General features: G+C 40.8%; 1 protein-coding gene across 11 annotated transcripts in view; it reads right to left on the reverse strand.

Annotated features, from left to right (window-relative positions):
* Positions 1-13,102, reverse strand: part of FBXO5 (F-box protein 5) — a 141,273-nt gene that overhangs the window by 117,343 nt on the left and 10,828 nt on the right. For 5 of the 11 annotated variants that reach the window (XR_014065512.1, XR_014065510.1, XM_081530303.1 and 2 more), the window contains one exon: positions 2,319-2,403. Coding sequence is in view for 6 of the 11 variants with exons in the window: in XM_081530303.1 (XP_081386429.1) it covers positions 2,319-2,403 (85 nt within the window). In the remaining 5 variants the exon portion in view is untranslated. Of the gene's footprint in view, positions 1-1,617; positions 1,670-2,318; positions 2,404-7,545; positions 7,654-8,332; positions 8,409-13,102 lie in introns of those variants that run through there. The other 6 variants (XM_081530305.1, XM_081530300.1, XM_081530301.1 and 3 more) reach the window with 4 other exon arrangements.

Here is a 13,102-nt window from a genome sequence, read left to right on the forward strand (position 1 = left end):
TGACTGTTCACCTCCAGTCTGGATTTAGGAAACACATTTTGATGATTCATATATATAGCATAAAAGTATTATTGACAATAAAATGACATCAGGCTATATAGACCCATAAATAAAAGAGAACTCAAGACTTTCATACAAGTAATCCATGTAAGAAATCATTTTGTAAATTTGAAGACACCTATCCTATATTGGCATGATGGGCACAAGTCCTTAAAAAAAAAAAAAGTGTGTAGTTTCCATTTTTTAAACACATTCAGAGTTCTTCTTCCCTTCCTTCCAAAACACATATTTTGGAATTTTATGGTGCCCAGCATTAACTTTCTTCCAGTTGCTTGCTTTTTGAAACATACTTCATAAGAAATGATTAATTAATTAGTTAGTGGAATCAATCATTTGTTTTCTGCAATTAATTAACCATACTGAGTAGAACAGTGATTCTGAATCTTTAATGTGCATATAAATCACCTAGTTGTTGTTGTTCTGTCGCTAAGTCGTATCTGACTCTGAGACCCAATGGACTGCAGCACATCAGGCTTCCTTCTCCTTCACCATCTCCCAGAGCTTGCTCAAACTCATGTCCACTGAGTCAGTGATGCCATCCAAACATCTCATCCTCTTTTGCTCCCCCTCTCCTCCTGCCCTCAATCTTTCCCAGCATCAGGGTCTTTTCCAATGAATCGATTCTTTGCATCAGGTGGCCAAAGGATTGGAGCTTCAACATCAGTCCTTCCAATGAATATTCAGGACTGATTTCCTTTAGGATTGACTGGTTTGATCTCCCTGGAGTCAAAGGGACTCTCAAGAGTCTTCTCCAGCACCACAGTTTGAAAGCATCTATTATTCAGCACTCAGCCTTCTTTATGGTCTAACTCTCACATCCATACATAACTACTGGAATGGACCATAGCTATATGGACCTTTGTTGGCAAAGTTATGTCTTTGCTTTTTAATATGCTGTTTAGGTTTGTCATAGCTTTTCTTCTAAATCCCCTGGGGACCTTACTAAACTGTGGAATCAGACTCAGTGGATCTAGCATTGCTAGCAATTTTTCAGATGCTGTTGCAGTTGGGCAGCAGACCCACGTGGTTTATCAAGGCACTAGAATCCTTAATCCAGTTATTTGTTTCTGTTCCCTCTCACCCTCAGGCATTCAACAAACACATATTGAACATGAGCTCTGAACCAGCCATTGTGCCCTCCAAAAAGCATATTTAAGTGCAAGAAAGTTTTCAAGTTACTGTTTTCTTTATATTTTGCTTATTCCCTTTCCATTATGGGAAATAGGGTGCCAAATGCCCCAGGGAAAGTGTGAATGGGGAATACAGGCTCCACTTGCTTGAGAGTAATTAAGTAATTCCTTCATTCAGGTTAATTTTTTGCTAAGCACCGTTTAAATCCTGGGGCTAACTATCCTCATAAGTGTTACTAAAGGGAATGTCTCATATTCTTCCCCAATAGCTATAAAAATGTAACCTGATATTTTAGTTACAAGAATCAACCAGAAGCTCATTTTCTCCATCCCTTCAAATTTTTTTCTAAGTAGGAAAACTCTATGGAAAAAAGATGTTTTTTGAAATCAGACACATTTGGGTTTAGACACAACAAATTGCACTTACTTGCATGATCCTAGGCAATTCACATCAATTCCTTGAACCTCTATTTTCTTACCTGAAAACACGGGTTCATGCCAATTATCTTCTCTTCATTTACAACATATATCTTGAACACCTCCAGTGTACTGGCCACTGGTCTAGCTCTGGATGGATCAGTGAATAAATTGACACAGACTTCTTCCTCCCATGACTGTTGGGCTTCAGTGTCCAACTCTTGGTGATCCTATGGACTGTAGCCCACCAGGCTCCTCTGTCCATGGGATTCTCCAAGCAAGAATACTGGAGTGGGTTGCCATGTCCTCCTCCAGGGAATCTTCCTGACCCAAGAGGAGACTCTCATGTCTCCTGCATTGGCAGGCAAATTCTTTATCACTAGCCCCACCTGGGAAGCCCTGGAAATAGCATGGAAATAATGCTATCACTAGGATCCGGCACACTACTGATGCTCAAAAATGGTAGTAATTAGCATTCTTTATTAGCTTTCAACTTTCTGGTGTTTTCCAGGTAACTCACAGGTAAGTAAAATTGCCATATTCATAAATTTTCATAGCAATTCTCACTTTTTCATGCTTACTCTAAGCCAGGCATGATTCTAAGTGCTTTATGTATGCACCCATAGTCATTTAATCCTACGAGGTAGGTTGTTATTCTCATTTTATGAGGATAAGAACAGTGATGCTTAGAAAGGAAACTAAGGAACTTACCAAGATCACAAGCTGGTAAATAGTAGAGCTGGGATCTGAATTCACGCAGTTTGGCTTCAGAGATTCTGCTTTTAGCCACGACACCCTGAAGTAATAAAATTAGAACCATTCTAAGTAATTCCAAAAAGTTTCACTTCCTGTATTAAAAGTGCCCATGCATGCTTGCTAAGTCACTTCAGAAGTGACTCTTAGGACCGTAGCCCACCAGGCTCCCCTGTCCATGGGATTCTCCAGGCAAGAATACCAGGTTCGGTTGCCGTGCCCTCCTCCAGGGGATCTTCCCAACCCAGGAACTAAACCCACATTCCTTATGTGTCCTGCATTGGCAGGTGGGTTCTTAACCATTAGCACCGCCTGGGAAGCCCCAAAACTGCCCATACCAAACTGTGCCCCGAAAGTGCCCATAACAAACTGTAAGTTAGCTAGGTTTAGTATGCCCTCTGGTGGAAAACCAAAGAAAGAAACACAAGGAAAGATGAAGGGCGACAGGAAGAGACAAGGACAAGTTCCCTGACGTTGTGGGCTCTAGAAAAGTTTGCAAGTTCATAAGAATGGCTGGAAAGCCTTCCAGGAACCAGACATAAGAATACTGAGTAAGACTAAACAGTCAACACGACGTAGATCTCTCACACTGGCTACATACAACAGAGTCTCTACAGGGACAACTCTGTGATGGAATCTCATAAAATCTCCAAAAATGAATATCAGAATTACAATTTTTACTAGAAATCATTTTAATTTTAAAAAGTATTTGTTAGAATATCAAAAAACATGATCATGAAGCTATTGTACATCGCCTACTCAGGAAGGAATTGCTAGCAGGAGATGTGGCTTTCCCCTCCTAGTGCTGAAATTTGCAGTGTTCGTGAGTTCCTGGGATATACCCTCCTAAGGCCCTAAGGGCTGATTCTATATCTCCCAAGCAAAAGCTGCTATGAAATAAAACATTATTTCTTCACTTCTCAGACTATACACTCCAGTGGTTAAAGGCAGTAGGTCTTAAATGTGAACTGACTGATGGAACTTGACTGCACAGTGTCTGGTGTGACGTCGCCACACTGAAATTTTCCTGTGCTCAGGCAGCTGAGGTGGGGAGGGAAGTATTGTCCCTTCTTATGCTTCTCTTCACTCTCATCTCAGTCCCAGCACGATAAGCATTCGTTATTCAGTTGCTCAGTGGTGTCTGAGTCTTTATGACCCCGTGGACTGTAGCCCCGCCAGTCTCCTCTGCCCATGGGATTTCCCAAGCAAGAATACTGGAGTGGATTGCCATTTCCTTTTCCAGGAGATTTTCCTGACCCAGGGATTGAACCCACATCTCCTGCAGTGGCAGGCAGATTCTTTACCACTGAGCCACCAGAGAAGCCCTCTTTTATTTTCGTACAATCCATCCTCCACTCATTTTAGTGCTAATTCATCCTCTGGAATGAAAAAACTCATCCTTAAAAATATGGGAGTATTTTTATAATTTTTACTTAAAAATCTAAAAAATATGTTTACTTTAAAAAAATAGTGCATGCATGCTAAGTTGCTTCAGTTGTGTCCAACTCTTTGCGATCCTGTGAACTATAGCCCACCAGGCTCTTCCATCCATGGGATTCTCCAGGCAAGAATATTGGAGTGGGTTGCCATCCCCTCCTCCAGGGGATCTTTGAGACCCAGGGATCAAACCTATGTCTCCTGCAACTCCTGCACTGCAGGCAGATTCTTTACTGCTGAGCCGCCGGGGAAGCCCTAAAAAAAAATAGTACTAGTCCTTAGAAACAAACTAAACTGTGTTCTGAAGTTAGGTCAACAGTAATACATGTTGCCTTAGGTGGTCATGAACTCGAGCGCCACTTCAGAGTTTCCTTTCCTGCCACCCTACTCTGAATTCTTTAAAAAATGATTTCTTACGGCATTTGCCTAGCTCTTGACATGAAATAGAAGTTGTTTTTTTCTGTCATGTAAAGAAAACAGGTGATGAGAATTAGTTTTCTTCACAGTAGTAAAGGAACTCCTGGAATATCAGCAACATAAAACTACATTTTGGAGAAGGAAATGGCAACCCACTCCAGTATTCTATCCTGGAAGATTCCAAGGACAGAGGAGCCTGGCAGGCTACAGCCCAGGGGGTTGCAAAGAGTTGGACATGACTTAACGACTGAGTAAAGTTACATTAATGAAATGCAGTGGATGTTTAATCATCAGTTTTTAAAAGAAGAGAGGGGGTGGTTTCCTTCTTCTTCCTTTTCATACTAATGATCCATCACTTCTTTTCACTGACTTTGTCCATTTTATCATCTTTTTGAAACCAAATGACAGAGTGTAGCTGGACACGCTCATCTGTGTCCACTATGTAAAATGACATTGACCAAAAAATAAGCCCTCATAACCAAAACAAGGCATTAGCAAAACAGTATTTTTGCAAACCTCAAACTATAGGATCCCTATGGCCCTCAAAGCTCTGGAAGAAAGGAAGAGCTTATTCCTGAGGAAAAGGTCACAGAAGATTCCACCAGTGATGTGGAGGCAAAGCCCAAGTTCAGTTGTACTCATTGACTCCCAGAGATGCCAGCCTGAATTCACAGTCAGTCGTTCTTTTTATTCATTTCTTCCACAAATACTTAATAAGCATTTTCTGTGTGATGGGGAGACAAGACCTTGGTATGAGAAGTGACCTGTTCGTTTGAGAGTGAGGAAAGGGCAGAGGTCAGATGAGGAGCAAGTTGCTGCCAAACCATGAGTGTTGGGGGCTTTGGGGAAAAGTATCCAAGTCTATTTAAATGACCTTTAGTCCTTCATTTTCCAGCAAATACCCTCTTATATCTCTACCTGAAAGTGAAAGTTGCTCAGTCGTGTCCGACTCTTTGTGACCCCATAGACTGTATAGTCCATGGAATTCTCCAGGCCAGAATACTGGAGAGGGTAGCCTTTCCCTTCTCCAGGGGATCTTCCCAACCCAGGGATCGAAGCCAGGTCTCCAGCATTTCAGGTGGATTCTTTACCAGCTGAGCCCAGAGGGACGCCCTATCTTTATATCTAGAATAAATTTATTTTTAGAAAAGTACCGTAGATCTAGGTACTAGGGTACTAGAGCGTGATCTGTTTAGCTATGGAGCCTGAAAAGATTCTTCAGCCATGTGTTTGTTGTGTGATCTTAGACCAGTGCTGTCCAACAGAAACATAATGCGAGCCATATATGTAATTTAACATTTTCTAGTTGCCACACTGCTGCTGCTGCTGCTGCTAAGTTGCTTCAGTCGTGTCCGACTCTGTGCGAACCAATAGACGGCAGCCCACCAGGCTCCGCCGTCCCTAGGATTCTCCAGGCAAGAACACTGGAGTGGGTTGCCAGTTCTTTCTCCAGTGCATGAAAGGGAAAAGTGAAAGTGAAGTCGCTCAGTCGTGTCCGACTCGTAGCGACCCCATGGACCGTAGCCTACCAGGCTCCTCCATCCATGGGATTTTCCAGGCAAGAGTACTGGAGTGGGGTGCCATTGCCTTCTCCGAGTTGCCACACTAAAAACCATTAAAAGAAATAGGCAAAATTTGTTTTATAGTATTTTGTTTAACCTAGTATATCATTATTTCAACAAGTAGTCAGTATAAAAATTATTCATGAGATTTTGTTTTTCTTCATACCAAGTCTTTGATATCTGGGGTGTATTTTACATTTGCAGCACATCTCCTTTTGGATTTGAATGAGCCGCATTTCAAGTGTTTGCCAGCTTCCTGTGGCTACTGCATTGGCTAGTTGCAGATCTCAACTTTGAATATAAATAGTCGGAGAAGGCAATGGCAACCCACTCCAGTACTCTTGCCTGGAAAAATCCCTTGGATGGAGGAGCCTGGTAGGCTGCAGTCCAAGGGGTCGCGAAGAGTCGGACACGACTGAGCGACTTCACTTTCACTTTTCACTCTCATGCATTGGAGGAGGAAACAGCAACCCACTCCAGTGTTCTTGCCTGGAGAATCTCACGGACGGTGGAGCCTGGTGGGTTGCCGTCTATGGGGTCGCACGGTGTCGGACACGACTGAAGCGACTTAGCAGCAGCAGCAGTGGACATAAGTGCTGAAGATAAGGAAGTCTTTCACTCTTGATATCTGAGACCAAAAAGTAAATAATTTATAGCTACCTATCCTAGATAAACACTATTTTGTGGGCTTTATGCTATAATGTGACAGTACATATTGAATAGAAAAGCAGTAACATTGTTTCATCCATTTTTACATTAAACTTCACAGGAATGAACAAATTGAGCTGTGATGTTTTAAGAGCGCCATCTAGTGGCATAGTGCTATTTACAATGTTGAAGCCGAATTTGAGGAAAAGGGGACAACGCCAAGCAATCAAGGTACGATTATGATTTCAAGAAATTAGCTTAAATTTCTTAAATTCTAATTAATAGTGGAGGAACTATCATTGTTGCGTCTCATACGCAATCTTTCGGGCAGACCCTTGAGTTGTATGGACCGGGCTTGACAAACTTCTCAGCCAGGTGGAAGGCATGGAAATGCCAAACTCGGGGTGACAGATTCCATTTTAACATGAACCCTGGTCAAAGGCAAGCAAGGCTGCAGTGCTAATATGTGAGTACAGTATTTGCTCCAGTGAAATATGACGAAGCGAACACTCACACAAGGCCAGTGCCTATGAACACATTGAGGTTTTAGCAGAAATCCAAGAATATAATCTCCACCATTTAAATGATGACAGAACTAGTACAGAGCTGCCAAACCTGAACTTTCTTCTTTAGAATAAAAGCCTCAGTGAAGCAGCATTTTCCACTAGATGGCCGCTTTAACTAATCAGAAATACCAGTTGGTCCCAGCACTGTATTAGAGTGGCCAAGAGTGACTTTGAGAGTTCAGACTGCTCACTCGCTTGACCAGAGAAGCCTTGTAAAGATGGTCATTTAGGAGACTAGCTGCCAGGAAAGACCGCGTTTGACCAGGGTCAGCTCAAGGGCCCTTCTGAATGTAGTTATGGATTCTTGCCACAACATGAACCATCTAAGGAATCTCTCTCTCTCTTTTTTTTTTAGTATTTATTTATTTTTATTTGTTTGGCTGCTCCGTGTCTTAGTTGTCACATGCAGGATTTTTGATCTCCATTGCAGCATACAGGATCTTTTTAATTGCAGAGGTATGTAGGATCTAGTTCCCTGAACAGAGATTGAAAGGGGCCCACAGAATTGGGAGCACAGAGTCTTAGCCACTGGACCACCAGGGGGATCCCAAGAAATCTTTTGACATAAAATTTATTTAGATTCAATCCATAAAACATATAGGGTTCCCTGGATACCAGAACACAAAGACATTTTAGGAAGCTTAGAGCCAGTAGTGTGACTTTCTGTTAAAAAAAAAAAAAAGGATCATTAAAAAAATGCCACATGTATCAGTCGCCATGAAAGCACTAACATCTGTAAGTTATTCATTCTCCCTCCTGTAACAGACTTACGATAGTCCATTTTGGCGATCTATTTTGGTGCGGGAGCATGTGTTCTTTATTCAGGGACATTCTACACAGCTGCAAGATGGCCTAGTCTCTTGTAGTCACATTAATGTTGATTTCAGCTCAAGTAATTACACATCTCAGAGCCCTGGGGAGGACTTGACATTCTTAATAATGATTAGTGCAGCTGATTGAACGGTGTAAGGAAAGACTTCTATTCCCCTTTCTCTAGTCCAAGGCTCCTGGAAAGGTGTGCCCACTTTGTATTTGTTGTCTATAATTGCACAACAAACCATTCTCAAACTATGGGGCTTGAAACGATAAACATTGATTATCTGAGGAGTTCAGGAATTTGGGATCAGTTTAGTTGGGTGACTCAGTTTATACTCAGGATGTCTGCAGGGAGTAAAATTTTGAAGTCTGGACTGGAACTGGAAGGAAGACCTACTTTCAAGAAGACTCACAGACTCAATTCTTTAAAAGACCTACGTTCCTCACAGTGTGGGTCTCTCTAGGCTGCTGACAATGGACCTTCCCCCAGCGGGTGATGAGAGAAATAAAGGGAGGTACAAATTACCATGTCTTTTACAACGTGGTCTTGGAAGGGACATGCCATCACTTCTGCTGTAGTCTGTTAGTCATGTAGACCAAACCTGAGGCAGTGGAGATTATACAAAGTTGTAAATACCAAGAGGCTGGGTTCACTGAGGGATATTTTAAAGGCTCTTCTATTCACATTTTACTGGAGGTTTAAGACAGTATAATATGGCAAGAAAAAGAAGTAAATGCATATAGACTATAATGGCAGAAATAAAGCTGTCCTAATTTTCAGAAAACATAGATCTACATAGAAAATCCAGTAACTGAGCTTAGCAAGGTTGTGGACTACAAGTTCAGTCAATTACAGTTCAATATATTAACAATGAATAATTGAAAACTGAAATTAAAGACACCATTTCAGTTCAGTTCAGTTCAGTCACTCAGTTGTGTCCAACTCTTTGCGACCCCATGAACCGCAGCACACCAGGCCTCCCTGTCCATCATCAACTCCCGGAGTTCACCCAAACTCATGTCCATTGAGTCGGTGATGTCATCCAACCATCTCATCCTCTGTCATCCCCTCCTGCTGCCCTCAATCTTTCGCAGCATCAGGGCCTTTTACAATAGCATTAAAATGTAAAACTTAGGAATAAATCTGACACAGGATGTGCAAGACATGACAATTGAAAGACGAAACTGCTAAGAGACATTTTAAAAGATGTAAATGGAAGAACAACTATGTACGCAAGTTGGAAATCTCAGTGCTGTCAAAATGACAATTCTCTCATCTAATCCAATAGATGAATAGGTTCATTGCAACCTCAATCAAAATCCCAATTTGTATGCTTGTAGAAATTGACAAGCTAATTATAAAATTTATGTAGAAATAAAAAGGATCTGTGATAGACAAACAACTTAGAAAAAAATTTTTAAATAGAAAAGGACTGTCACCACTTCATTCCAAGACTTATAAAGCTAGTGATCAAGGCAGTGTGGTTTTGGAGTTCAAGAGACAAATAGGTCAATTAAACAGTATGGAGTCCTGAAATAGTCCCTCATGTTTATGTGAAATTGATTTCTGACCAAGATCCAAAGACATTTCAGTAAAGAAATGAGTCTTGTCAACAAATGATGCTGGGACAAGTGGACACTCATTTCAAACGATACCTCCCACTATATTCCAAATGTAAACTGCAGATGGACCACAGACCTAAATATGAATTTTAAAACTATAAAGCTTCTAGAAGAAAACATAAGAGAAAGATACATATGCTCTCAGGTTAGACAAATTTTTTAAATTATTTAATTGGAGGCTAATTACTTTACAATATTGTAGTGGTTTTTGCCGTACACTGACATGAATCAGCCATGGGTGTACATCCCCCATCCTGAACCCCCCTCCCACCTTCCTCCCTATCCCATCCCTTAGGGTCATCCCAGTGCACCGGCCCTGAGTGCCGTTTCATGCATTGAACCTAGACTGGCAATCTATTTCAGATATGGTAATAACATGTTTCAATGGTATTCTCTCAAATCATCCCACCCTTGCCTTCTCCCAGAGTGCGAAAGTCTGTTCTTTACCTCTGTCTCTTTTGCTGTCTCACATGTAGCCATTGTTACCATCTTTCTAAATTCCATATATATGCGTTAATATACTGTATTGGTGTTTTTCTTTCTGACTTACTTCACTTGATAATAGACTCCAGTTTCATCCACCTCATTAGAACTGATTCAAACGCATTCTTTTTAATAGTGAGTAATATTCCATTGTGTATATGTACCACAGCTTTCTCATCCATTCGTCTGCTGATGAACATCTAGCTTGCTTCCATGTCCTAGCTATTGTAAGCATTGCTATGATGAAGATTGGGGTACACGTGTCTCTTTCGATTCTGGTTTCCTCAGTGTGTATGCCCAGCAGTGGGATTACTGGGTCATATGGCAGTTCGATTCCCAGTTTTTTAGGAATCTCTATACTGTTCTCCAGAGTGGCCGTACTAGTTTGTATTCCCACCAACAGTGTAAGAGGGTTCCCTTTTCTCCTCACCCTCTCCAGCATTTATTGTGTGTAGACTTTTTGATGGCAGCTATTCTGACTGGTGTGAGATGGTACCTCATTGTGGTTTTGATTTGCATTTCTGTGATAATGAGTGATATTGAGCATCTTTTCATGTGTTTGTTAGCCATCTGTATGTCTTCTTTGGAGAAATGTGTTTAGTTCTTTAGCCCATTTTTTGATTGGGCCATTTTTCTGGAATTGAGCTGCAGAAGCTGCTTGTATATTTTTGAGATTTTGTCAGTTGCTTTGTTTGCTGATTTTCTCCCATTCTGGAGGCTGTCTTTTCACCTGGCTTATAGTTTCCTTCATTGTGCAAAAAGCTTTTAAGTTTAGTTAGGTCCCATTTGTTTATTTTTGCTTTTATTTCCATTACTCTGGGAGGTGGGTCATAGAGAATCCTGCTGTGATTTATGTCAGAGAGTGTTTTGAGGCAAATTTCTGAGATGTAACACTGAAAGCATGATGTATTAAAGACAATTAATAATTTATATATGATAAAAAATAAAAACTCTTCCAAAGACACTAGGAAAATGAAAGACAAGACAAACTCTGATAAAGCACTTGTACCGAATGTATATTCTCAAATATTAATAATAACACACAAATGATTTGATAGACACTTGACCAAAGAAAATGTATGATGGCAAATGACAATGGCAAACATCACTGGGGAGATGTAAATTAAAACCACAATGAGATACTGCTACAAACACATTCAAAGGCTAAAATTAAAGACAGACTATACCATGTGCTGATGAGCACATGAAGTAAATGTGAGTCTCATACACTCCTTCTGAGAATATGAAATAGTACTCATTGACTTGCCTGGTGGCCCAGTGGTTAAGAATTCACCTGCCAATGCAGGGGAATCCCTGCATTCCTGCAGTATGATCCCTGATCAGGGAAGATTCCACATGCTGAGGGGCAACTAAGTTCATGAGCCACAACTGCTGAGCATGTGTGCCACAGAGATCCTGCTCTGCAACAAGACAGACCACCGAAATGAGAAGTCTGTGCACTGCAAAGAAAGGGCAGCCCTTGCTCACCGCAACGAGAGAAAGAACAAGCACAGAAATGAAGATCCAGTGAAGCCAAAAATAAATAAGCAAAATAATAGTCACTTTGGAAACATTTTGGTATTTTCTTAAAAGTTAAACATATAATGACTATATAGCCCAAGCATTCTACTACTAGATATTAGAAAGCGAAAGTGAGAGTTGCTCAGTCGTGTCCAACTCTGTGACCCCGTGGACTATATACAGTCCATGGGATTCTCCAGGCCAGGCCAGAATATTAGAGTGGGTAGCCTTTCCCTTCTCCAGGGGATCTTCCCAACCCAGGGATCAAACCCAGGTCTCCTGCATTGCAGGCGGATTCTTTACCAGCTGAGCTACCAGGGAAGCCCCCTCTAAATATTTACCAAGAGAAATTAAAGAATACAACTTGCGAAGACTTGTATATAAATGATTATAACACCTTCACTTCTGGTAGCAAAAAAAAAAAAAAAAGGGTAAAAAATGCAAACATCCAACTACCAGGGTGAACATACATGTAAACAAACTGGCATATCTAACAGTGTATTTCTTATTAAGAGAAAGGATGAATTACTGTGCACACAAAATGGATGAAACTCCAAGTAATATTCATTGAAAGTGGTCACATAGTACAAAGTGATTTTATTTATAGAAAATTCTAGAAAAGGCAAACTAATCTACAGTGACAGATCAGTGATTGCCTGGGGACTAACAGGAGGGATTACAAATCATCTGGCAAGTGATGGCTTCATGCATGTGTACGTCAAATGGTCAAATTACATACTTTAATGCTTTTGTTTGTTGATTTTACAAAGCTCCTTTAAGAAAATCATTGTTAATTTCATTGGAGATTTTATTCCATTAGAAAGACACACCCATAAATCCATTTGAGATAAAACCTCTATCTTGGTTTTCTGCTGAGATCAAGGGCAAAGCCCTTAAGCTTCTGAGAAGCCCACTGATTGAGATGAATCAAGGTAATCTGAATCAAAAACATTGGTCATAGCAAACACCACCCTCCTCCAACACCACAAGAGACAAATTAACATGGACATCACCAGATGGTCAATACCAAAATCAGATTACATTCTTTGCAGCAGATGGAGCTATATATACGCAGCAAAAATAATAGCTGGAGATGACTGGCTCAGATCGTATTGCAAAATTCAGGCTTAAATTAGGGAAAACCACTAGACCTGCCTCCTGTGAAACTTGTATGCAGGTCAAGAACAATTAGAACTGGACACGGAACAACGGACTGGTTCCAAATCGGTAAAGGAGTACATCAAGATTGCCTATTGTCACCCTGCTTATTTAACTTATATGAAGAGTACATTATGAGAAATGCCAGGCTGGATGAAGCACAAGTTGGAATCAAGATTGCCGGGAGAAATATCAATAACCTCAGATGTGCAGATGACACCATCCTTATGGCAGAAAGAAAACAAGAACTAAAGAGCCTCTTGATGAAAGTGAAAGAGGAGAGTGAAAAAGTGATGAATCAATTAATACACCAGTATTTCCCAAAGTGTGCTTTATGGTCTTGCTTTGAACCATCTTGAGGTGCTTATTTCAAGACCCAGCTCCACTACTAAGATACTGGGTGGCAAGAAAATTGAAATTGGAATATATAATTCCACAAGTTTGAGTAAACTCTGGGAGACAGTAGAGGGCAAAGGATCCTTGCGTGCTGCAGTCCATGGGGTTGCAGAGT

Source organism: Giraffa tippelskirchi, chromosome 9, assembly GCF_054371585.1.
Source record: "Giraffa tippelskirchi isolate mGirTip1 chromosome 9, T2T-mGirTip1v1.2.pri, whole genome shotgun sequence".
NCBI lineage: Eukaryota > Metazoa > Chordata > Mammalia > Artiodactyla > Giraffidae > Giraffa > Giraffa tippelskirchi.